Source organism: Toxotes jaculatrix, chromosome 17, assembly GCF_017976425.1.
Source record: "Toxotes jaculatrix isolate fToxJac2 chromosome 17, fToxJac2.pri, whole genome shotgun sequence".
Lineage (NCBI taxonomy): Eukaryota > Metazoa > Chordata > Actinopteri > Toxotidae > Toxotes > Toxotes jaculatrix.
The window spans coordinates 20,999,967-21,025,733 of record NC_054410.1 but is presented as its reverse complement, the minus strand read 5'-3'; the positions used below and the strand labels follow the sequence as shown (position 1 = coordinate 21,025,733).

The 25,767-nt window shown below is 40.4% G+C and overlaps 1 protein-coding gene across 1 annotated transcript; it reads right to left on the bottom strand.

The window, feature by feature from the left end:
• Positions 1-1,325: 1,325 nt before the first annotated feature.
• pals1a (protein associated with LIN7 1, MAGUK family member a) lies at positions 1,326-24,405 on the bottom strand. The gene is made up of 17 exons (XM_041060534.1): positions 24,230-24,405; positions 12,556-12,878; positions 10,953-11,130; positions 10,285-10,385; positions 8,926-9,033; positions 7,783-7,860; positions 7,547-7,687; positions 7,256-7,417; positions 6,848-6,925; positions 6,387-6,570; positions 6,144-6,215; positions 5,778-5,849; positions 5,494-5,661; positions 5,275-5,364; positions 4,797-4,909; positions 4,586-4,696; positions 1,326-4,474 (listed from the first exon to the last, which is right to left on the bottom strand). Exons 2-17 carry the CDS (start codon positions 12,739-12,741, stop codon positions 4,298-4,300), a joined length of 2,019 nt encoding a protein of 672 aa, XP_040916468.1. The 5' UTR covers positions 12,742-12,878; positions 24,230-24,405; the 3' UTR covers positions 1,326-4,297.
• Positions 24,406-25,767: the final 1,362 nt, after the last annotated feature.

The following is a 25,767-nucleotide window of genomic DNA, read 5'->3' as shown; positions in this document are numbered from 1 at the left end:
GATGAGAGTGTACATTATCTTTTTAAAAAACAACTTTTTGTTGTCATCACATCACTTCATACATCTCACTTACGCCATAACACCTCTGTTGTGTTGACAGCATTTGTTTTTTTTTTTTTTTTTTACTACCTATATAAATAAAGTGAGTAGTTGTGTCATATGGAACTGCCAAACAAAAATAGCCTCTTCCGCCCCGCCGAAGAGTTTTAACTGTGCTTTTATTTTATTTATAAATTTTGTTTTCTTTAGAGTGAGTTTTCGCTTTTAAGCCAGCGCGCACACACACACACACACACAAACAAACACACACACACACACACAGGTGTGGGTCTAAATCCTCTTGCTCCTCTGAGAATCTCTGACTTGATTGTTCGAAAGGGAAACCAACGGCAGGGACAGGTCACAGAGTCACACAGGCCGAATGCAAAGCAGCAGTAACGGATGACACGGAGGGAAGGGACTGGATATGTGCCCGCGTTTCTCTGCGCAGTACAACATGAACGTGAACACGTTCCTCTGGCTCAGTCCCAGTTCGCTGACCTTTAACAGAGGAATTCACTGGGAAAGTGGACTGAGGTGCTGTTGCTGCTGAGCCCAGTGCAGTCTGACTGCTTCACGGGTGGAGGAGTGGATCAGCCCTGCAGAAATCAGCCCCAGTAAAACTCTGTAAAAGACACTGTTCAAATCCTGAGTTTGTTTATGATGTGGCATGATCAGACAGGAGACAGCAAGTTCAGCAGCTTAGTGTCCAGAACCAGACCAAACCTGTAGCCGAAAGAAAAAAAAACAAACGGCAAAATAATAGGAACACCTGAGCGCGTGAAGCCCTGGTCAGCTTTGGTGCCAGAGATAAAACACTGCTACTGGAAAACGGAACTTTTCTCTGCAGTGGGAGATCTGGGAGAGCAGAGCACGTTGTTCCAGCTCACACATGGCGTCAATGAGCTGGAGAACAGCGCCACCTCTTGGTTTCCTCATGTCATAACATTTCAGTCTACAGAGCCTCAGAATCTTACTATACTATGTCTCTGCTGTCATCCAAGAGGCTTTTTCAGTTCTTATATTTGATATGTGTTTGACATAAAACAGGAACGATCCATCAGGCTCAGTTTATACATGGTGTTATACATGGTGCTCTCCCAAGCATACAGAGATGGGTTGTGCCAAACTCCATTAAACTTTCAGGTGTTTTTACACCAGGCTTTTATTCATTTGAGTTATTTTAAGCTGTTACTCATTTTCTGTCTTTAAAGTGTTTTCTTGGTCAGGTCTGCTTTGAAGAACCCGTTAACAAAAACACAAGGTCAGTTGTTTTATATCAATCATCTATTATTTATTCATTGTGAATATTCATACAAAAAGCAGATTTTCTCAGGAAGATGTGATGTCTGATACAGAGGAACTGGTATCAATTAACTTTACATTCAACACAGTTAATTCCACTTATCCCTGTCCCCCTCTTCCTCCTGGACCAATGGCAGGGAGGCAAGGGGGGTGAAACCTGCAATTCTATTGGTGCATTCTGGACTTCTATTTTCAGCATTACACATATATATAAATGCTCTACACAGTGATAACAGTGATATGGTGTCAGGTCTACTTCAGGTCATCATAATACTTAACTGTCTTCAAAGACAGGCACGCACACACACACACACACACACACACACACACACACACACACACACACACACACACATTCACAGGCATATGAACACACACAAACACCCACACACACCCACACACGCACGCACACTAAATATATAATAAATTCAGCATCATGTGACGATCAGGAACTAAAACCTACAACTTTCCTCCACCTGCTTCCCCCCTCAGGGCTCAGGCTCAGGAGTCTATCTAAATGTGATCAGACAGGACAGAAGGAGTCAGCTGACACAGTGACCTGTCATTGGTCAGTCAGGAAAAAATACAAAAAAAAAAAAACAGGCAGAAAACAGTCAGCCAGTAAAAAAAAAAAGAGATATCAAGTGCTGTGTCCTTTATTTTAGTGTTTATTGCAATAGTGTGCACTTTAACAGATATAGTCAGATATAAACCAGTCGTTCAACAGGTCAGTTAGTGAGTCAGTCAACAGGTCGGTCAGTCCGGTTCCAGAAGGCTGCGGTTTAAGGCCATCAGCAGACCCCCCCCCCCCCCGCCCCCACCCCCAATCACCAAGTACAGGAGAGAGTCAGCGGCTAACGCACTGTTGTGGTGTGTACGTACAGGACGTGTGTGAGTGTTCTTCATAGCAATAAATGCGGTGGCTCAGTGTGAATTAAAATTTGCACTAAATGGTCTGTGTGTGTGTGTGTGTGTGATTTTCACATTTACTCCTTACCAGGGCCTTCAGTACACATTTTGTGTTTTGGACAAAGCCAAGCCAGAGTTATTAAACAAACAAACAACAACAAAAAAAAAAAAAACTAAGAAGCTTGAATTCAGAATCAAATGTGTCCACTGATCCTCTGCACTGAAAATGTTAAAATCATTTGGGCGTTCACAGGATCACAAAGTCAAAGGATGCATGATAAAAGAGGCCCAAGCATCTCTGAGCAAGAACAACTCTGAAAGGAAAAAACAACAACAACCAAAAGAAAAAAAAAAATCTCAGTGTGATGTGATGATGACAGAGAAACTTGTGACACAAAGATGTCACTGCTGCATGGTAAAAAAAACCCATCATGGATCAGTGAGGCACCATCCAGGATCAGTTTGTTGAGGGTTTCCTCCTTTTCAGGACGGTCAATACACACAAAGTTTACATTTGATGTATTTAGGATTACCAGTGTCACCAGGTCAATACATTCTACAAGATGCTGATTGTGTGCAGAGTATTAGGGCCAATGTTAAGAGGAAGTGATGAGATGATGTAGTGTTATGAGAATGAAGAAGAAATTATAAGAAAATAATATTTCAACAAAGTTGTGATATTCTAAGAAAGAAATGTTACAGAACTAAACTCGTGGTTTGATGAGGAAAAGTCTTAATGTAATAAAACTCTGAGAATAAATTCATAGTAACACCAGAAAAGGTTTTTTTTTCTGAAGATAAAATGTTATGATTAAAGACACAGAAAGAACCTGCAGTTTTATAACAAACTGTCATAACTATCCAAGAAAAAGTCTTAAAATTACTAGAATAAAGCAGAAATTTTATAAGCAGAAAGTTGTATTTCAAGATGAAGTCATAGTATACAAAATGTGTTCATCTAAGGATATAATGCTGTATGGTATAATTACAGTAGTAGAACTAAGCTGCAGTTTTGAGAGAAAACATCACACAATTACAAGAATTAAGTTATTTTAAGAGAAAAGTGGAACCTTTGTAATATTTTGAGGTAAAATTTCCTGAAATACTTTGTTTCCTGAGAACAAAGTATTAGAAAAAAAAATATATTATTTCAACAACAAACTGTCCTACGTTTTGATTAAAGTCAGAGAATATGGTCACAGATTTGCAAGAAAATTCCTAATATAAGAAAAAGTAATATTTTAAAAATTAAGTTGTTTATTTTAAAGAGTTGAAGGGAGCTTGTCTGCTTTTATATGTAAAATAAGTGAATGTGGATTAATGAGCACCTCAATATCATGTTTTAGGACACTGAAATGACTCAAACACAGTGGCTAGAGCAAAGATGATAAAGGTCATCAGTAAAGGCTCAAACAGGCTAATATAAATTATATAATAATATAAAATCTAATCCCACTCTGTTCTCAAAATAGTCTTTTTCTTGTGATACTATGTCTTGAAAGAGCATTAAATTTTTCCAGTAAAACTGTAACTTTATTCTCAAGATTTTAGGATTTTATCCTTTAGAATTCCAAATTACATCAATTAATTTTTTTCATAATAAATGTGATTTTTATAATATCCTTTTTTCTACAAAAATACTATTTTATTCTTGCAACGTTTGTAAAACGACAACTTTATCTTGTAACACTGTGATAACTAACTGTAAATACTGTGACAATGATATTTCTACTGAGATGTTTTCACGTAAAATTAAAACTTTATCTCACAATATTTTGACTTACTACATTTCAACTTAATTCTTGTAATGTTCCAACTTTGTTCTCAAAATCTCTTGTTTGTTTTTTTCCCCTAACATTGACCCTAATATCATGTTCTAACCCTCAGCACATCAGCACAGCACACTGTAAAAAAAAACCACACCAGTGTTTCAGGGTCCAGTTTGTTAGATCTGTAGAAATGGGTTGTGTGTGTCCACTCTGTGAATGATGTGTCATTGTGTGTGAGTGTGTGTGTGTGTGTGTGTGTCTGTGTGAGAGTGTTTTCAGCGCAGCCAGGAGCAGGGCACCCACTGAGGTTCAGTGTCCAGTTTGTTGATGAGTCGTAGCAGCTCGTTGTAGGCTTTGTCCTGGTCCATGTTGACGATGACGGCATCAAACAGGTGACCGCAGCTCTGCTCCATCTCCCGGGCTTTTTCTATGATGTCCCGCAGCTCCTCGGGCTGTACACAAGACACACACACACACACACATATAATTTACTTGAGGCAAACATTTTAGAGATGCAAACACCAGTGGTATTTATCTTTGACCGAGTGTAAACAGACAGGAACCTTGGGGTTCTTGTTCTCTTTAGCCAACAGGGCTCGGAGTCTTTCCTGGGAGGGTGGAGCTATGAAGATGATATAAGGCTTCAAGTCTGAACTCCTCAGCACCTTTAGAGCCTGTATACACACAGATGGACACACATTAGGATTCAACCAACAACATTTGATGTTTCTCTCATCTCACTATTGTGTGTGTGTGTGTGTGTGTGTTACCAACCTGCGTGTGCAGACAGAGCACACAGATTTTTCCAGTGTTGATGACCTGCCTCACTGAGTCTGTACTGGTCCCATACAGGTTTTTCTCAAATTCACCAGATTCGATCAGTTTTCCTGGGAGAAGTATGAAAGACAACATGTTGTTTATCACACTGAAGTGTTGATGTCTCATCTCCACACTGGGAAAAGACTTTTATTACTTAACTTACACAGATCACTGGATGTCTTAATCATTATTTGTAATCTTTTTCTCAATCCAGTTAGAAAATCGTATTTAGACTTTTTAGAGAAAAGTCTGAGGTTATCTGATTTTAAAACGGATAAATGGAGGTTTATCCTCAATAGATACTAGAGAAACTGTTGTAAGTGGCTCGGTGACTCTGATACACTCTCATCAACGAGTAAAATACAGTATACTCCATCTGGAGCTCCAGCAAGAAGAAACAAGAAACGTCTGCCACTGACTGAAAAAATCTTACCAGCCGCCAGCTCTGCCTCAAAGGTCTGACGTGACACGAAGTGGTAGTCTCGACCACTCAGCTCGCCTTCTCGACGGCTCCGTGTGGTATCTACAACACATGCACGCACGCACACACACACCCACACACCAAAAAACACAGTTTGTTAATCTGCAAACACATGGAAGGAATGTGTCCTCTGTGTGTGTGTGTGCGTGTGTGTTTGTGAGTAAGTCTTACGAGGTACGGCTCCAGCGAACCGCTCTGGCTGGTTGTTGAGCAGTCTCTGCCTGAGTTCTCCCTGTCCACAGCTGCTTGGACCAATCAGTGCTATTGGCCGCTTCCTGTTGGCTGGCTGGTGGTACAGAGCCATCTCCTCATAGGTGAGAATCTCCTCATTATCAAGATCTGGACCGACGGAGGGGAAAGAATAAAAGTTATTGTCCTTGGTCCGAATGAAAAGCGGTGAGACGGCATCAGTTAGGTCCTCCTGCGAGCCGCACAAACAGTGTGACAGGTCATACCATCGTTCCTGTGAGTGTTGTACAGAAGCTTCTTTCTCTTCCTCTTGTTCTTCTTTGCACACCACAGTTTCCCTGTAAACAAACAGATGCCATAAACCTCAATTTGCTTTGAGCTACAGGGCTTAGTGCACTTACTGTACAGGAAAAATACACATATTACTCAATCATTTGGTTTGGACATAAAATCCTAGTCCAGTTTCATCTTGTGTTTGGATTTATGAATGTGTGGTGGAGGAAAAACACATTTGAGGGAGTGAAATGGAGTTTTGTAAGTGTGTTAACTTCTCTTATTTTGTGGTAAAGTAAACTCAAGTAACTGTGTAAACATTAAAATGATTAATAAGGTTTGATGGTGGAGGAACTGACCGGGCTTCTCAGGCTCCTTGTCTTCTTCTATGGTCTGTTTCATGGCTTCTCTCTGCTGCTGAAAACTCTTGCCTGTGGAAAAAATGAGCAGGCGTATCATGTAATGCAGAGTGGAAGAGCAACAGCTAACCACCAACCACCATGTGCACTTACCCACAAGTCTGACTAAACATTCTTCACATGCTCAACCAAAGAAAGACAAATAAACCCCAAAAGATCCCATCCACAGACAGAGAGCAGTACCTGGTACCAGTCCAGCTAGCGGCTGGTTGTCCTCGTCTCCGTCCCTGTAAGCCTGCCACCAGTTGGGGTCTGACTGGCTGATAATGTGGAGAATATCTCCTTTCTGGAAGGACAAGCCCAGCTCTCTGCATGGCACGTAAGGGTCATCTGAGGGGTCGTAGTCGAAATGTGCCTTCACGTGAATCTGGAGGAGAAAACAGATTTATGAGACGTTGGCACGGATATCAGAATATTTCACATGATCAGCATTTAGTTGAAAATAGAGAGATAAGCACATGGAATAGCTCCAGCTGAAGGATTTTATTTGCTGTTGTGACATTTAAGCACAAGGCTCTTCCTCTGACTGTGTGAGGAAGAGTGGTAACTGTTTTTCATCAGCCAGTCTGGTGATGAAAAAAAAAAAGGAAACTCATTTTCTGAAGCACCAATTTTCTCAAACTCTAGTCATGTTGAGCACTCACCACTGTCTCTTTGACAGGAGGGGGTTTGCTCTGATCGCTGGGAATCAGCACAAAGGTCAGTAGGCCGTGCATGTCCGCCTGAGACAGACACATACAGAAAGAGAAACAGACTTGTTATTTATCAGCCTGACTTCATCATTTGTGGCTGACGTTTCTTTAAATCTGTACGTAACCTACAGGAAAGTATTAGTTAATGCTGGCATCAGCTCACACCACAGATCAGTGGGATGGACGTACAATCTAAATGTTGGATAATGAAACACCTGTATAATACGTAGAAAGAATTATAGTAATTGTGGTAGTAATACAAATAGATTACTCCAATCATTCTCTGTTGCCACCAGGGGGCGGTGTTTATCACTGCATCAAGGAAGAGTGTTAAATATCTGGAAATAAGAATTTATTTACCAGAATGTCAAAGACTTGGTTGACATCTTTCCCTCGAATCTCTATCCCGTTAATCTCCAAGATTTCATCTCCTTCTGATAAAAGTCCACTCCGTTCAGCTGCTCCACCCCGAACAATCCGACTGATCACAACACTGTCCATTTCATTACGGACTGTCGCTCCCTACAGAGCACACACACAGAGACACAGAGAGACGATGGTAGTTATAACAGTGAATTGGTTTGAATGCATGTCCGCTCACTACACAACTGTCTTCCCCCTTGATTTTGAGTGGATGTAAACGGGTCTTACCAGCGGTATATCCCGGGCCTTCTCTATGCGAACTATCTTGACAGTCTCTCCTCCCCACTGGGTCAGTGTTTCTCCTTGGGCAGGCGGAGGTTCAGGCTGCATTTCCCTCTCTGCTATGCTGTCATGGGCCAGGAGCAATGACTGTAACACACAACCACGCGCACACAGTCAATATAGGATTGTTGTTTTTACTTGAAATGACAGCTTTGAGAGAGAGTGTGTGTGTGTGTCTCTACCTGGATGTGTGTGTCTGACAGCAGGCTGTGGAGTTCGAGTCCCTCTTTGTTCTGACTTGACTGGATGAGATTCCTGACCTGAAACCAGAGCAACAACACTGAGCATCATTGGTATCATCATGTAAAATACTACCATAGTTGAAATAGGATGAAATAGCACATTATCACATCAGTAGCACATGCAGAAGAAGTTTGAATACACATTTCTGCCATTATATAATTTTGCAGTATGAGAATGTGCTTGATCAGAAAGAAGACAATCACTGAAATGAGCCCTTCTATGTGCAATGTAACCCAAGTTTAAACTGGGTAAGGACTTAAATGTCTTTCAACCTGACCCTAATTCCATCCAAAACTAAAATGAGAGTTCTGAGCTAGACTTCAGGTGTTTTGAGTTCCTGTTCTTGATTTATCCTCCCCGCTGTGGCTGTTTTTATTTTTATTATTTCTTTTCCACTTCGTTAACAATGACAAAGGAACATGCTTCTAGGAGTACAGTGTGAACCAAAGCTGGGGGTGGAGATGCCAACATAGAGCAGAAATAATGTGTGGGTCTTTAATGAGATTCCACTGAAATGAGCCATGAATAGCTGTAACTGTGAGCCAACTCAACACTGCAGCAGGAAAATAATTACAGCACTGACGGCACTAGCAACCTGCATACTGGCTTCATTTGAACTGGTCATGATCAACAAGTCAGTCAGTCGTAAAATGATTTAACATTACAGAGTCGGATTCTTTACTTTGCTGGGTCCAGCAGCTTTGGCTCAGTCTAAAATAAAAGTTTGAGCTGAAACTGAAACTGGTATTATGTTTTAAACAGGCTGACAGGAACATGTGTTCATGAAAACGTGTTTTTTTTTTTGTATGTGCACATACCGTAAGTGTTTCATCTCTAATTGATCTGGAACAGAGCTGCTCTGTCTCCAACCCCATTATTACACACTCACTGACCTGGACATTCTCTGTGTGTGTGTGTGTGTGTGTGTGTGTGTGTGTGTGTGTGTGTGTGTGTGTGTGTGTGTGTGTGTGTGTGTGTGTGTGTGTTTGTCAGACACTTGTCAGATGAACATGATTCAACAAGAACTGGAAAGGAATTAAATAAAAGATCAATTCAATTAAATCTGGATAAGCATGTGTTACCTCCATGGCCAGCTGAAGTGACTGGTGTGTGTGTGGGTACGGAGGAGAGGGTCGGTGCATGCTGGTGGCCACGGCATTATGGATCTTCAGCGCTGACTGGAAGTCAGACTAAAGGAGAAAAAAAAAAAAGAGACAGAAGGATGTTTGGTTAGAATCCACTGAACTGGAAAAAGCAAATCCACATCTACACCTGTATTTAGAGATGAATCTGAAAACACTTTGTGTCCATTTTAACATTTTTCAGATCATTTTTACAAAGATCTCCATCCCCGCTGAAACATCACGATAATCTAAACTGATATTTTCTTCTTCTTCCTTTACTGGTCGACACAATTGTGCATCACGAACACCATCCAGATGGGAGTGGGACACATACAGGCTGATAACTGGGAATACAGCACTGCCTTTTGTGTTGGTGTGGGTGGGTGTGTTGCTTCAGGCACCAGTGAGACAATGAAACAGAATCCAGGAAGGTCAATGTGAGTAATAAATTCATGAGTCTGAAGATGACAATTATTTTTATGCAATAATCAGCAGGTAAACAACACAGTTTGCGTGTGCGCTTGCATGTATTTGATTGGCTAATGTGGTGTGGTGTGGACTGGATGTAAGACAGAAGTTATGTGGCAGTTTCTGGTTTACAAGTGTCATCATTGTACAGTTAGAAATGACCTTCTAAAAACCTAAAGGACAACTCTACCACACAACAGCAACATGGCAGGAACAATACTGGTGCCAAATACAGTGGCAAACTGCAGCTGCAACAGTTTTACGGCCAATCACTCATTTGTGGTGAAAGAGATATCTATTACTTTTCATGTCAGCAACATTCAGCAAATTCCTCCCAGACAGTTTCTGGACCACTAGAAATTTGGATCCCATAAGCAGGAAAATATCCCCCAAACCAGAACTAAAACTAGTTTCCTTTAGGTTTTGGAAGTCCTAAAAAAAAAAAAGGTTCCTGGGAAAATATCAGTTCTTTAACATGGACTTTTGAGGCTTTTTGACCCTGACAAAAGTTACAATGCACCAGGAGAAATCCTGAATTATTTGTTAGCTCTGGGCATAGAAACATCTGATTTAAGAAAATGGAATACTGGCACAAAAGAGTACCTATCAGTGGCTTCAATTCCAAACACACTGTAATTGTGCCACTGTAGTCTCCACCCTCCTCCTCCTCCCAAACTGAAGCCTTCATTCCAGCTGTAGGAGTCCTGTGAGGCCCCTGTTGTCACGGATACTGCGGCTCAGACAGCAGTGACGACACTGCTCTTTTACCTCGGAGGCCAGAAAGTATTGAAAAATACCACAATTACATATTCACCCAAGGCGCTTTCCATCTAATTCCCTTTATATTACCTTGTTTAGTAGTGCAAGTACCAGCTCTATGTCATTCTGACTCTGCTGATCGGACAGGCAGCCCCGGACCTGCTTCAGTGACAGCAACAGCTCCTCCAACTCTGCAAGAAACACACACACATGCGTTCACATCAGTGAAGTCTGACAGATTTACAAACCTTGAATTTTACAAATCAAACACAAGATCTGAGGCTGTGAAAAAGCTCTAAATCACACTTATTTCAACTGATCAGAGGATGATGGCAGGAGACAGACTGCTTGTCCTGGCTTCAGATTACTGTGTGTGTGAGTGAGCTTCTCATTTCCTAGTCAAGACTTAAGTTCTACAGTGTGTGTTCCTGTTAGTGTGATTATGTGAGTGTGTAAACATCACCACCCCCTGACAAAGTTTTAATTAAGTCGCCCTCAAGAGCCTCTCATGTCCTTCTCTCCCACCCTAAGGAATTCCCTCCCCGACAGCAGACGTCTTCCTTACATTCCTATCCCTCCCAGCTTTCTCCATCCATCTCTTTATTTTCACCCTCCCTTCCTTCTTTCCGCTCTTCTATCCTTCTTTTTCCAAATTTAAAATGATCTTTCCAACACGTTGAACTCTTTATTTCCTCTAAGATTTCAGATTACTGAAATGACCAGGTATTCTACTGTTAACTGTGTGTGTGTAATTTTACCCAGCGGCACGTGTGTGTGCTGGCTGCCGAGCGCTGGCCGCTGTGTTATGTATGTGTCTTCCAGGAATGTGGGGTTGTCGATGCCGATGTGGGGATTCTGGGACAGTTTCCTAAGTCTAAGTGAGGCATTCAGGTCCAGCTGCCGACCCTCCTCCTCTCTGCGACGTCGAAGGTCCTCCTGACACAGACGGACAAATAAATGCATCACAGACAGGAACACAACTCATAGTAGTTTCACAGTAATAAAGTTTACAATAAACATATTTCTTTTAAGCCTTTTGATCATTTTTTTACAGCCACTGTCAAACCACACGTTCTATGTTTAGGCTCTTTGATTATTTGAGGTGTGTTGATTTTTCTTCTGTCATCACACATATTTAACTCCATATTCTCTTCATTCATGCTGTATCATTAGTCACACAGCTGATGCCTGCAGATAAAGACAATGACCTCAGTGGTTAAGAATGGACAAACCCTTAATGAGTAAGAGACAATCAGAAAAACATAATGAGACTAACCTAAATGTCCCCTCTCAGTTATAAATAAGCAACCTGAGATGTGATTGGCAGGAAACTTTTGACCATATATGGTTACACGGGCCTGGAAAACCTTGAGGTAATCAAGTGAGCGGGTGAACATGTTTGTGAAATCAGTAAGGAAGACCTGTCAGTGTCAGCCAGCAGTAAAAGAAGTATGCACATCTTTTACTTACTGCTGGGATCACACTACACAACACAGCCCAACAATTCATCTATTTATATTAAAAATAATTTGAAACAGTGCAATTTACAAACTGCACAAGAGGAGTTTTTAATGATAGGATCCTGTAAAGAATATAAAATAACGAGCTGTAGGAAGTGAATGTTTGCTGATTTCACCACCTATAGTGACAACTGTCATCAGTAAATTTACCCAGCTCTAATTAGTAAATCATGGCAGTGGTGTGGTTAACATGCTCCCTGTATGTCTGTACCTGTTCATTTTGGTGAAAGATGGTTTGTGGAGGACCACCTCTATGTATCAGCCATGTATTTAGTAAAAATAAGGTCTGGGCTGTGTCTACTTGCTGTTCATAGGAGACCAGCAATATCTGATTATACTCTATTGTTTGGTACAATCATATTTACTTTAAAACTATGCAGACCACAAATCCATACCTGGAGTTTATTTGCTAATAAACAATCGCAGCTTGCCTTTCATACATAAAGGAGGTAACGAGGACGTCACTGGCCCATCTGACGGCACCAGCAGTGACTGTTTGCATTTATAAACATGGTTTTATGAATTACAGTGAAGCTGGAACCATTCATTGTTCCTGTGAAGTGAAGAGGGCTCTGTATTTTTCATGTGTACAGAGGGCGGAGACCAACCCACAGATGAGATTCATTTAGTATAATTGGTATCTCACAGAAATGGGGACTTAAGAAGCTGTAGGATCTGCTAAAGATGCTATTGTTTAGCATTATGGGAAATGTAGGATCCAGTGTCTGACCCATACAAGGGACTAAAAAAGAAAGACCCCTTTAAGTACAACATCAGCCCTGTTTCTCTGTGGTCACTGTCACAGAACACTTATGTCCAGTACCTGAGTGAATGTACTTACCTGGTGCTGTCGTATCCTCTCCAGCTGTGCAGATCGTCGGAGCGGCAGCATTCGCCCCCCCAGCTCTCCCGGACAGTCGACGGCCATTTCTCTGTGCTGCTGTCCTCCCCTCAGCTCTTCATCTCCTCCTCCTCCTCCTCCTCCTCCCTCCCCAGCAACATGGCCATTCAAATGGGAGGTCGTCATCCCTCATACACACCAAAAGTCTAAAGTGTGTGTGTGTGTGTTTGTGTGGATTTCAGGGATGTTTAGGTATGTATATCTATAGATCGGGGAAGTCTAGGAGGGTAACTCGGTAAACAGGGCAGCCATGATACCTTTACCTGCGGAGAAAGCAAGAAAACTGTGTCATTAATCAAGCTTTGACTGGTGCCTGCGTGAATCACAACACTCCTCCAAAACAAGCAGGAGACATTCTCACAGTCATGTAGCGGTGGTGTTTACCCCATCAGACCCAGGTCTCGTGTGAATGGTGACTATCCAACATTCATTAACCTGTGACCAACAGTCTGGTATCAGTGGTCAAACGTAGGCCGGATGAGTGTCCAGTGTCCCAAATCAAACAGTGGGTTTGTGTGAAAAAGTGGTTCAACATGTCACAATCACCATCAACAATGACAGCAACAACACTGACATTTTCTGACTGGCCACTGAAAAGGATAAAACCTGTTTATTAAAACTTGGATTTTATTCTTACAGTTTTGCAGTTATGAAAACACTGTACTAACCAAAGTAATACATAAATACCACTTTATTTGGAGGTAAACAGAAATAAGGACACCTGAAATTTGCTAATTAACCTTCATTGCACAGGAAAACTGTGTGCACAACTGTGGTAAATGCAGTGGGTCAAAGTTGAACCAGGAAATGGGTGTCAACAGCATCAATCAACAGCATCAAACAGGAGGTTGGCAGCATGAATGTGCAGCTGATAAATCTGCAGAAATGATGTGATGAATCATGTCAACATGGAGCAGAATCTCAAAGGAAAGCTTCCAACATCTTGTAGAATCCATGCCATGAAGAACTATTGAGTATAATTAGTGTGTTCCTAATACAGTGAGTGATGAGTGTATGACTGCTGGTTTACTTGCTGATTAATCTGTACAACTTAAACAGCACAACACAAGACACAACAAGGTCACTTTCAACCTCTCTGTGCTGCTCTCTCTCTCCTCAGTAGTTCAGCGACAACAATGTCATGACAACCCCCCCCACCCCCGACACACTCATAACCATGACAACAGCTTTGTCAGCTGCCGGGTGGTCCCCCTGCTACACACACACACTTGTTCTTCTATCCTGGTGAGGACACTCCTTGACATACTACGTTCCACTGGCACCCTAACCTCAACCTAAACCTGATTCTAACCTGAAGCCTAAAACCAAGTCTAAACCCTCACACAGACCTTTCTTGGTCTGTCAGACAGTGTGGACCGGCCACAGTGTCCTCACTTTGCCAAAATGTCCTCACTCTGAGAGGTCTGTAACTCAAACTGGTCCTCACAAAGACAGAATTAAACACACACACACACACGAGTGGATAGATGAGAAAATGTGGGAAAGACAAAAGAGGACAAGCAACAAAGAAATGAATGGAGGGAGAAAGTGAGAGGAGGTAAAAATAAACAGGTGAGAGATTGATGGAAGCCTTATCTCTGGGTGCCACAATAACAACTATCTCTTACCAGCAGGATGGTATACACACACCCACACACACACACACACATGCACACACGCACACACACTAACAGCAGAGGTCCCATGATGCAGCAGTAAGGAATGCCGGGCAGGCCTGGGAACAAAATTCCATAGATGGGGGAAGGGAGTATGTGTGTATGCATGCCATGTACATGTGTGTGTGATCACAACACACTATTCTAGGATTATCTTAGTATATTTGCACGGATCTTCCTGAAATCTTGGGAACAACAGTATAAAGTATTTCCAATGAAACTCTCAGTAAATATGTTCATCAGCACTAAATGTTATGTGTAGGCAGTGATCATGTCTGCTTTGGAAAACTGAACAATTACAACGTGAACAAAAAGGCTATTTTAAGTTAAACAGTAATGTAAAGGATAGCTGGCTACGTTAGATGCATTCAGGCACGGCAGTCCCAAAAACCGTGACATGAATAATGACAGTCTGTGCAGACACACCACAGTTTATGGGACTGTCATGACTCAGGATGGTGAGCTGACTCTGGCTATCTCGTAAGGGATCTAGAGATGGAAACAGTCACTGAGCTGAGCTCCTGGTTTGTGTTTGTTGAAAGGACATCTCTGGCTACAAGATGCAAAGCCGTGAAATGTAGAGCATGTAGAGTAGGGTGTGTGGATTCTACTTTATTCTGTCTAATTCTAGCAAGTCAGCTGTGTTAAAATATCAGGCTGATCTTTTCAACAAATCTCTGTCTGTGCTCAAAGTACTTAAATGTGCTGTATGGAATAGCATTTAGTTTTTTAAATATGCATAATGATGTAAGTGGTGCAGTTTTTTTAAACCACTATTGCTCAACTGTTTTGCACAAAAATGTTGATTTACCATGTTATAGTTGTCCACTTGCCAAGGAAAATAAATCCTTGCTACAGTTTTATAACCTGGAAATATGTTTATTATTTAACCTATAATTTTTATATTCAAGGAAACAACAGTGTTGCTCACTTATACATATTGATGCTCTGTGATCACAGTCTTTGAGTTAAACAGTGCCACAGAACTAGCGCAGCTTATTTTCTGAATGCTGAGTATAATGAATTTTATTTTGCATATTAAATATTTTGTATATTTATCATCGTGCTACCATTGAGCAGACATTTAACCACACAATCTGAAACGCCTCAAACTGCACCGAGACCACGATTTTATCAGACGCATTCCAGATAGTGTGGCTCATAATGAACCTGCAAGATCAGCATTATCACAGCATATGGGGCCTTCAGATACCAGTGCAAAAATGATGTGGGCATGTAAAACTGTGTTGGCCTTCCACCTGACATTGTCATGCATTCAGTACAAGCAACAAGCCTACCCACATTATATCCATTAATGTCTTCACTCTTTATTCCAAAGATGTTTTCTTGTTCTTTGTTCCAATCCAAATCTTTGGATAAAAAACTCCAACACAGGATCTACTAAAAGTTTTTAAAATTACAGATGTGGAATGCTGACCCTAAATAAAATTGCTGACCCTTAAATAGCTGATTATGTCAATTAAAAAAACTACTAGTCTATGCCTTCAACAGATTTCCGCTCATCTCCGTCTTGACATTTTAAGTTTATATGACCTCAAAAGATAAAATATTTTCCAGCTTGAGTTAAAAATAGCATGACCAAGCAAAAATTTCAATGCAGACACTACACTCAGCAGCAAGCGAGTGGAAGTGAAGCAAGGATCTGATAAGGTCTCTGTCTGAGAGACAGAGGAGCCATAAAACAGTGATAAAGGCTGTGCAGTCTGAGTACTCAGCGTCTGATGCTCAGACATCACTGAGCAGAAGTAAGTGCATGAGGATATAAGCAGCTCCACTGGAGGGCAAGTCTCTTTCCAACAACAACAAACATTAAGCCAACACCACAAAGGGGAATACAACACAGTGTAGGGATAAAGATGAGGCTGTTAAAACTCATTCAGAGGCCTCAAGTAAGGAAAACAGACAGCTGGAAATTATCCTGATGGATTACTAGCTTCCAAAAAAAAAAAAAGATAAACAGCCTGGGATAAGCATGTGATGATATCCACTCAGAATGTGAACATGGAAGGAGCAAAACACCTGCTGACTACACTCTGTTTAACACTGAATTCAAGTTAAATGGTAGACGAACCCTGAACCCCAGGGCTACAGTCTATGTTGACAGGAATGAACTGGTAAAAACATGAACTCCTGTTTAACTAAGAAATAGTAGGTGAGTATCAACAGGAGAAGAAAGTGGCTAACAGCAGGTTTTAGGAAGCCTAACTCCAGATATTTTAATGACTGAAATTATGTTCAAAAGAAAAACAAAAACTGTGGAGGAAAGCTGAAAGCTGTAAAACAATGGTTAACAGGGTGAGAGTCCTGTTTAGAAAAAAGTCCGAAGTCCACTTAAAACTTTCTATATTTAAAGACAAAAAGCCCCTACACAGCAATGGTCCACCCACACAGGTGCTACGTTTGCTAATTAGACCTCTCCTCAATCTCCTGTTACTGCTGCGTGACATTACTGCTGTGTTACAGTGCTATACACCAATTCTTACAGAATACTGCTTATACAGTTAACACACAAGATGTCAAAATACTTGACTGTTTAATCCTAATATGAAATGACACAATATATGCACCATCAGACATCTGAACTTTCGTGTGACATGCTCAGCGTGTGCAGTATGTACTGTGTACTTAGAGGCTTTTTTCATAGCAGCTTTTCAAGTCCTAGTGGGAAAAGCGCAGGAATAATTGATAACAATAATGATGGCTGCATTCCATTTCGATGTGTCAGTTCCTAGCATTGTGCATGCTCGTTCACTGGTCTGCCTCTTTAGGAACAACAATTAAAAAACAGCCTGAATAAAGAAATTAATTAGGGCACTGGCACTTGTTAGCTAAGCATTTATTCTACAGTCATTCAAATTTTGAATCGATACATAAAATGAATAAATCTCAGATCACCATCTTACAGAGAAGGTTTTGGTGTCACATGCCTGAGCAGATTGATTTCTGCTATCACACACTTGCACAAAAATGATAGATTAAAGATACCAAACGAATTATAGACAAATGGCAAATAAAGCCTTCACACAACTACACCACATTACCTTGACTTTAACTGGGAAGCATTTGGCCAGTGTCCATCACCACAGAATGGGAAGTAGAAATGCAAATACAACCCATTTCCCAGTAAAACAAGTGCAACAAATACAATTAGAGAACTGTATCTGCATTAATGCTTTTCAGCTGATAACAGGACAACGTACTTCACAATTCTTTATTTTCACCCATGCACATAGCCAACGCAATCAAACTCCAGGCACTGGCCTGCTCACCTGGAGGTATCATCAACATGTGGGCAGGTTGGAGATCCCCCAACCGGCCGTACTGACCTACCACAGCGTCCACAGTGCCTCAGGTTGGTTAACCAACTAAACCAATTAACACAAACTGTGTACAGCAATGCTGTTGTACAAAATGCTTTTACCATGCCAGTAAAATGAAGAAAATGCTTGAATTAACAATTAAAGTTTAGCACATATCACTGGAGATCTGCCATAGAGTTATTCAAACCTTTATTTACCTGAAACACAGTGATTTTTAGCTTTAGTAGCATCTTAAATTCATATGTTTAATCACTTAACCTGCTTGCTCAAATAAAATGTGGTTTCCAAGCAAGCAGAAAAGTCACATTTGTTGTGATGAGTTCACTGCTACAAATGAGGTATCACTGGATAGGCCATGAGATCCTCTACACACGCCTACAGGTTATCACACTGTAGGCTACATGGATATCAATTACAGTTTAAATGATATGACATGAACACAGCATTAGTTCCACCTGTGCATTTCCTTCTATCACAAGTAAAAATGTATGTTATCAGACCACTTCCTTTTTCCTTTTAGTTTTCTACTATATAAGAGCTAGACAGACATGAAAGGACTGTTTGGCCTTGGCTCTACTGAGTGCCATTCTAGTTTGATTTTTTTTTTGACCAAAACCCCTCTCAAAAATCAAGTGTTTTTAGTTCACATTCTTTTTTTAAATACACTGAAAGGTATCCAGTGGAGTTTTTGACCTCTAGCTGTGCTTGTGCAAGCCTGTTGCACAGATGGTGAAAAGCTGTTTTCATGTCACAGAAACCTGTTTGATAGGGAGGGAGCAGCATGTCAGTACTACGACTGGAACGGGAGATTTCCAAAGGTTTTTCTGTCCTGGTTATGATGTTGACATGAGCTGTTACCTGAGTAACCAGGTCAGGGCCTGACATTTACATAAATTACATTAACATAACAATGGCATGGCTCATTTATATAAAGCCTTTGGTCTCTGCTGTCACCCAAGAACGCTCTCTCTCTGAGAAAGTCACGAAAAGGCATGTGATTGGCTGCATGTTACACTCCTTTACTCAAAATGGAGTATTAATTATCAAACTGTCAGACCTTCAGCGGTGTGTATATGTCTAGGTGTTACATTTTTAATTAAGGACACCTGGTTTTATACACCTACTCAGAGGTAGGCTCATTAAAATACTGTTGTTCTAATGTTGTGAACAGCTCCATGACCAGCTTTGAGAAGTGATCCATACATTCTTACTGAAAGCTGTCTTTGAAGATCAGTGTGCTGTGGATGTGGTGGAGAGAATCAAGTGGGGGTTGGTTTTGACATCCAGTTTGGCTGGAAAAGCCTGTACTATGACTTTTTCCACATGGATCCCTGCCCTCAGAGCAGTGACTTGGTTAAATAAGCCTCTATCTGCTGACGTGCTGGACCGCACTCTGCCGAAGAAACACACACAGGATTGATAACCTAAAACAAGGATTCTGCCCCCCCCCCCAACACACAATCACATACACAACACCATCTGTCGCCACAGCTTACCCCCTGGTGTGTATGCATGAATGTGTTTATGCATGCGTGTCTTGCTGAGGCAACAGTTCAAGGCAAAGCTATGGGAAACACAAAGCTCTTCAAATACAGGGTTGGGAAACACTTCAAAATCTCTACTAACGTAATGTCACTGCTACTGTGTAAAGACATTTAAGGAAAACACTGTAATTTCACGATTTCCTACAAGTGTCACTGAAATGATCTAAACACCTTACACTTCAGTTTAGCAGTCACACAAAACTGATTCGTGGCCGAGGATGCTAAAGTGTCCAAAGTCACTCAGCAGGTGAGAAGGGTTCACTTTATGCAAATGTGAATTGAATGAGTTGTGTTTGTTGTTGTGTTTGTTCTGATTCCCTTGGGAAACAGAGGATCTGAGTTGTTTTCTGCTCCACCGAGCTTGTGCTCAAGTAGATGTAGTTGAAAAGCTGATGGCTGCAGTCAATGGCTTCTTCACCCTACGCAGAGTTCATTAAGAAAACAACGTGTGGAAACACATCACTTGGGAAATGAAGTACTTCACTACAAATTCCAATACATAGTATACTGTATACACATTATACAGTTTGCTTTCGGTGACTAGATTTTAACTTTTACTGATTTTTAACCGGCAAATGTAATGGTGTCTAACCCTAACATAAAATGAACATATAAAATACAAATATGGATGTGGCAATAAAATTTATTTGGCAGCATGTTGTGTGTGGCCTACTAATTCCTCGATGACGCTTTCATTTCCACCTCAGTGTGTCAGGTCAAGATGCTGAGTATGACATAAAACAGGACTGAGGTGTAAACTCAAGGCCTGGTGTTTGCTGTAGGATTATCTCAGTGTGATGTTTATTTATGCTGTGTTAAAACGAAAAGCAGCGACAGGCTTCTTCTGTGGGTATGAAAACAAAACCTTGTGTGTCTAACTACACCAGCAGGTGCAATGCATTGTTAGTTCAGGTAAAAGTGCAGTAGTAGCAACAGTAGTATTAAAGGGCCGCTTCACTGATTTTCAACTTGATTCCAATGGTCATAGTTTGGTGGATACATGCACATGAATAACACTAATCTTCCCTTACACTTTTCTATATTAAAATATCTCTCTGCTCCCGGCTGAAACACAACCTTGCAAGCCGTACTTCCTCATTCTTTGCAGACCTGCCTCCACAGACGGTCACAGAGCATGTCCAAGCTCGGGAACCAAAACAAGCATTCACCATGTTGTTCTCTTGCTAGCACCAGGGAAAAGCTGACAATAAAATGACAGTGTATTTAACAGAACAGTAGTTTTATGGTAAAAAGGTTGAGCTTTGATATGGTGGTACTCTGAAGAGGCCGAACAAAAAGCTGCATATGGAAGCAGAAGCGCTCGCTGCATAACAAATATCATAAATGCTTTAGACTAAAATTATATGGTCTTATGTAAAATACAATGCATTGTAGACCGGTAATGTTAGATTTTATTTTAACTTCAAAATCTACTATAAAAACCGTTGAATAAAAACCTAAGAAGCAGAAAATACTAAGTAACAAAGGGACTTTGCATAATGGTTATTTTTCATCACCTGCATGTCTCTGCATCTACACAGTAAATGTACAATTGTCGGTGTTTACTTTTTTCAGACAACACAGACTGCTAGCACATCTAAATTTGTTTGTTCAAAAAGGACAAAAACGTGGACAAGATGACATCAGTGCAGCAGTCAAATCTAACTAAAGCTTTAAAGTCATAAAAACATATTGTATATAAAGTTACGTACAAGTGGGGCTGATAATTCTGATAATTCCAATAAAGTTTATTTAAAAAGACGACTACATTCTCAACAATGCTAATGAAAAGAGAAAAGCAGCACTGCGTGGTGCAATTCTACTGTGAGCAGAAAGCAAGAAAAAAAGAAAAACATGGAGCCGCAGATGGGTGGAAGATGTGTATGTTCAGCAGAGGAGTTAAGTCTCAGTCAAGACTACAATTATCACCACAACACACACACAGTGAGTAAAGCATTAAGTCTTTGTGTGTGTGTGTGCTGTGAATGTCATTGGGAGCAGAAGCAGAGCTGACTCTTATCTTGTGTTTCACAGTACACACTGAAACACACACACACACACACATTCTCAAAAAGGGCTGTACCACCTTGTACCAGACAAAGAGAAAAAGAGCCAAAATGAGGGAGAGACAGGGAACACACAAACTAAAACTAATTTGTCAGTTACAATGTGCTGAATTAGAAAAGGTTACAGTTTTCAATAGCCTGCCACTAATGTCTAAAAGCTCTGACATACTTAAAGTGGTAACACTTTCAACTATGAAGCAATACTTCCATAAATAGTAATGGAAACATATTTGTGGAATAATTAATGACAGATATTGGTAAAATACTTGTCCACCACACCCTTCAAAGATATCAGGATACATGTCCGCTCTAATGTGGCTGTATGACCACTGGACGGTATGTTTAAGAATGCTGAAAAAGTCTCAGAAACAGCATTGAGTCTTTACAAAATATAAACTACTGAAAGCCAGGCTAAGCATCTCTTTGAGCTGGCATGACCACTCAACCCCTTGTTTCAGCTGGCTGAGACAGGTTTCACTGACTGTTAGCATAGGACTGCTTAGCAAATGCTTAAACAGCACTTGAGAATGAAGCACACTGATTAGCCAAGGCCAGGGAGGAACCTCCATCGTATCTGCAGTGGACGACACTGACCAGGTGACGGTATCAGCCCCAGTGTAAGTGCCTGTATCGGTCTAACCCTGATTTGGTGGCACATGCTGATTTGCAGGCTAACTTTGGGTCACAATCAGGTCAGAGAAGCAGAGTGAGACTGAGAGTGACAGAGCGAGGGAGAGAGAGAGCATTCCAGAGAACAGAGGACCTCTGTGTTTGGGCAGTCCTCACCTCCCTGCTTCACTAGCTCACACTGTGTGTACGTGTGTGTCCGCAAAAGTCAGCCCTGACCTTGTCACCATAGCGATGTGACCTCATACCTGGCTGTAGAGCCTATCTAACGGTCAGCTCAGAGTTTCAAAGCATCAGAGCTCACATACTGTCCTATACTGTAAACTGTACAGCTGTGGACTGATGAACAACGTGCACCTGCAGGTAGGTAGCTAGGCAGACTGATCATAACACAGCCTATAACTGAAGGAAAGGTGTCTTCTGTTGGGTAGCTACATATTCTTCCCATATATCAAAATATTTTTCACTGTACTAACTTGTGAAACACATGAAAAGGGCTTCTGGGCTGGTGTTAAACAAAATGAACTCCCTCTATACCCACTAACATTTCTACACAGACAGAGTTCTCATGTTACGACATACAGAACCAACATACAAACACTGCTACTGAAACTAAAACACACTAAACATTTAATATCAACAGTCTTAGCCACAGTATGGACCAATATCCATAAATATAGAGACCCAACGTGTCAATACCAATACCCACAGCAGCATGCAGGACAGGTTTGGCATGTGACAAGCCCACAGTTTCATAGGGATCTTTTTGGTATTAGTCACTTTCCAATTTCAACAGTGCAGACAAAAACACATCTTAAAACATCTTAAACTTTTAATGAAATGTATCCCACTACCTGGAATTCAGTGCAAATATGTAAACCAACCAATTCTGTATTTAATGCAACAAATGAAGGTTGTATTTCAAAACTATTTCTTCACAGCTTTCAACTGTCAAGTGTGTGTTCCTCAAACTGACTGGTCTCTGGGTGTGCTTTTCAAAATCAAAGTACTCATTTAGTGTTTGTTCCCTAACTGCAAAGGATTAAAAAAGAAACATCAACAACAGAAAACACTGAGCCATGCCAGAGAGTCTGATAAAGTGCCAAAGCAGCATAGTGTTATCATCCATTCCATGCTCACAGCCTCAGGCGCACAGCATGACACTGCAAGGGGAGAATCCATCACTGACATTAGGTGATTTCACTGTCAGTGCTTTTCAAAACAGAGCATTGTCATGGGTAATATAGTCATTAGGTAATTAGATGTTTGCCTTTCTCTGCCATCTTTACATCTCAGTGTTTGTATTCCTTCAAACATATCCTCCTCGACCACATCCTACCCAAACGTTCTGTATCTGAGAACACAGCCTTGAATCTCTGAGTTACTTCAAAGAAAACACTAACCATCTGTTTGATCCTGTAACACTGTGCAATATATTTGACACTTTACTGCTATTCACAATCCTGAATAATCTGAGGATTAGAAATTAGATTAAAAAAAAAAAAACACAGGAAAACATAAAGAAATAAACTTGTGTTAAGTCACACAACATATTCTTACCATTAATACTGCCTTCTAGTACTGATGCAATCTTATGTTGGTACAACCCAATACATACCGTTCTCTAACAGAGATAAGGTTACTCCATTTGAAAAACATGGCAGTTACTTGTTCTTTGACTTTTACTGTAGGTACACAGCAGATAAGACACAAGCTCTTAATTCCTCGGAGGCTACTCATGACAGTTTCTGTAGCAACTTAAAAGTTTGATTCATAAACTCTATTAACTTCTCAATTTAAGGGGCGTGTGTCTGTTCGGTGATTTTAGAACACACACATTTGCCACACATTTGCCAGCGACACGGGATGAAAACAAACCCCAAGATGATAAAACGCAGTATTCGTTATATGGTCCTCCTACATAACGTCAACATGTAACGCAAATATTACCGAAAATTTTAAGTTAGTTTTTTTCTGAATTTGACATAGAGATAGTTACCTAAGTAACTAAAAGAGACACAAAACAACTACAAATCATGCTGAGTAACGTTAGCATAGAGAAATTACTGTTTTGGTTAGCTAGTTCCACTATCAAAGTAACCCATAAGTAGCTGAGCATGAAGCTAACTAGCTTGATTTTCAGCAGAAATATAGTTTACACTTGGTGTAAACCTTTCGCATCATTTTCAGAGAGCAGCAACCCATACAAAAACGTACTTTATTTAGCAAGTGAGGTTTAATTTTATTTAACGTTATCAGGCTAACGTTAGCAGCTAACGAGCTAACTTGCTCCTTCCTGCAGCACCTGTTGATAACAAAGCCACTTCAGACCAGACCGAAAACACTGGGTATATACTCACTCTGTTTCCGAGCCGTCTACGTTCTCCCTTAGCTGCTAAATCCAAGCGGAAAGTCGTAGGTAAATGTTAGTTTAAATCCAACCGCTTGTAACTCGGGCTTTATTTTCCTAATTCACAGTTTCACTCTGACAGCCTTTGCTGCTCGTTTATTGGACCCAGTAGCGCAGACCTCTCCTGTCCTCCTCCTCCTCAGACTGTCATTTCCAACTCCAGACAGGGGGAGGGGACAACATACCACCAACTAGATAAAACAATGACGCTGATTGGATACAGCCATGAAATGATTCTTTGTCTGAGCCAATAAAATATGTTGCTACATGGGTGGAATGTATGCGTGAACACTTCACAGTGGAAGTCAAACTACGCTAAATTAGTAGGGAAAAAAGTTTAAATATTATCAAAGAAGCCAAAATTAACGACAAAAACGGGCAGAAACAATTTTAAAAAAGCATCTGATGTACAGGTCAATGAACATTTCTGTTATTTTTGTTTAAAAAAAAAAGTAAATTTACCTAAATCTACCTCCATTTAAATGGAATTCTGTTTTAATTCGCTGTATTAAAACTTTATGTAGCTATAATAGCTTTGGTGGTCTTTTTGAATATATAAAAGGACATTTGGTGACATTTGGTGCCCATAAATACGAGGACAATAATGAAGACAAAACTAATTTTTCATGAGAACAGTCATGTTGGCCTAAGAGAAAAATAAGACCAATTTAGTATGTTTTGAGGTGATTTATTCACTCCATTTTCACAGTCATGGACAACAACAAAGAAACTATATTTACTTTGTATCATCACGTAATGACAATATTGGATTAGAAAATGAGGCTTGAATCAGCACCAGCACCAATCCAACGTACTGGATCAGTGCGTCCCTCCTCATAGCACCACATTTTTAACAAAGTGCAGTTTGAAGAAAAATGAAAACTCTTAAACAAATATAACATTATTATCCTCTTTAGGTTTGGCACATTTTTTTTTGTTTGAAATGTGTTTATGAAACATTTATTTGGGATTTCATTTTACATAAAATCTATAATTGAAGGAGTGGCCAAACTATAAATAGATACAATAAATGTCAGAGAACAGTTTGGATCATCTAATCTACTTAAAGCCTTTTATCAAGATGTCTCTTATGATTATCATTTTTCGACCTTGTATCACAGTTTCCTTCTGAATAAATCTATTTCAGAAACCAATAGACGTCACTGACAATCATTTTATGTTACAGACTATTTACGAAAAAGCGACTTGCCCAAAGAGAAGGTACAGAATAATCAGGATTATTTTTATTAATTCATCTTCAGTTTCAATAATATCATTACAGAAAAAAAACATCCTCTTCATCATATTTATACAGTAGTAGTAGAATGCTGTGTCATTGCTTCATTACAAGTGCTGGTCATAGTTTATAGTATGTGCAGTGTGACACTGAGTTCAGTCCAGTGTTACGAATCACTCAGTACAAAGGCAGTTTAACAATAACCTGCTTCTTCTTACTCAAATGAATCTATCTGGGTTTGATTGGTCCTC

Coding starts and splice junctions, on each gene's coding strand:
- pals1a (XM_041060534.1), bottom strand. CDS start 12,741: ATGACGACCTCCCATTTGAATGGCCATGTTGCTGGGGAGGGAGGAGGA. Junction 6,926..7,255: donor ACCAAGTCTTTGACATTCTG/GTAAATAAATTC, acceptor TGTCTGTCTCAG/GCGGACATGCACGGCCTACT. Junction 4,697..4,796: donor TGCTCTGTCTGCACACGCAG/GTTGGTAACACA, acceptor GTGTGTATACAG/GCTCTAAAGGTGCTGAGGAG.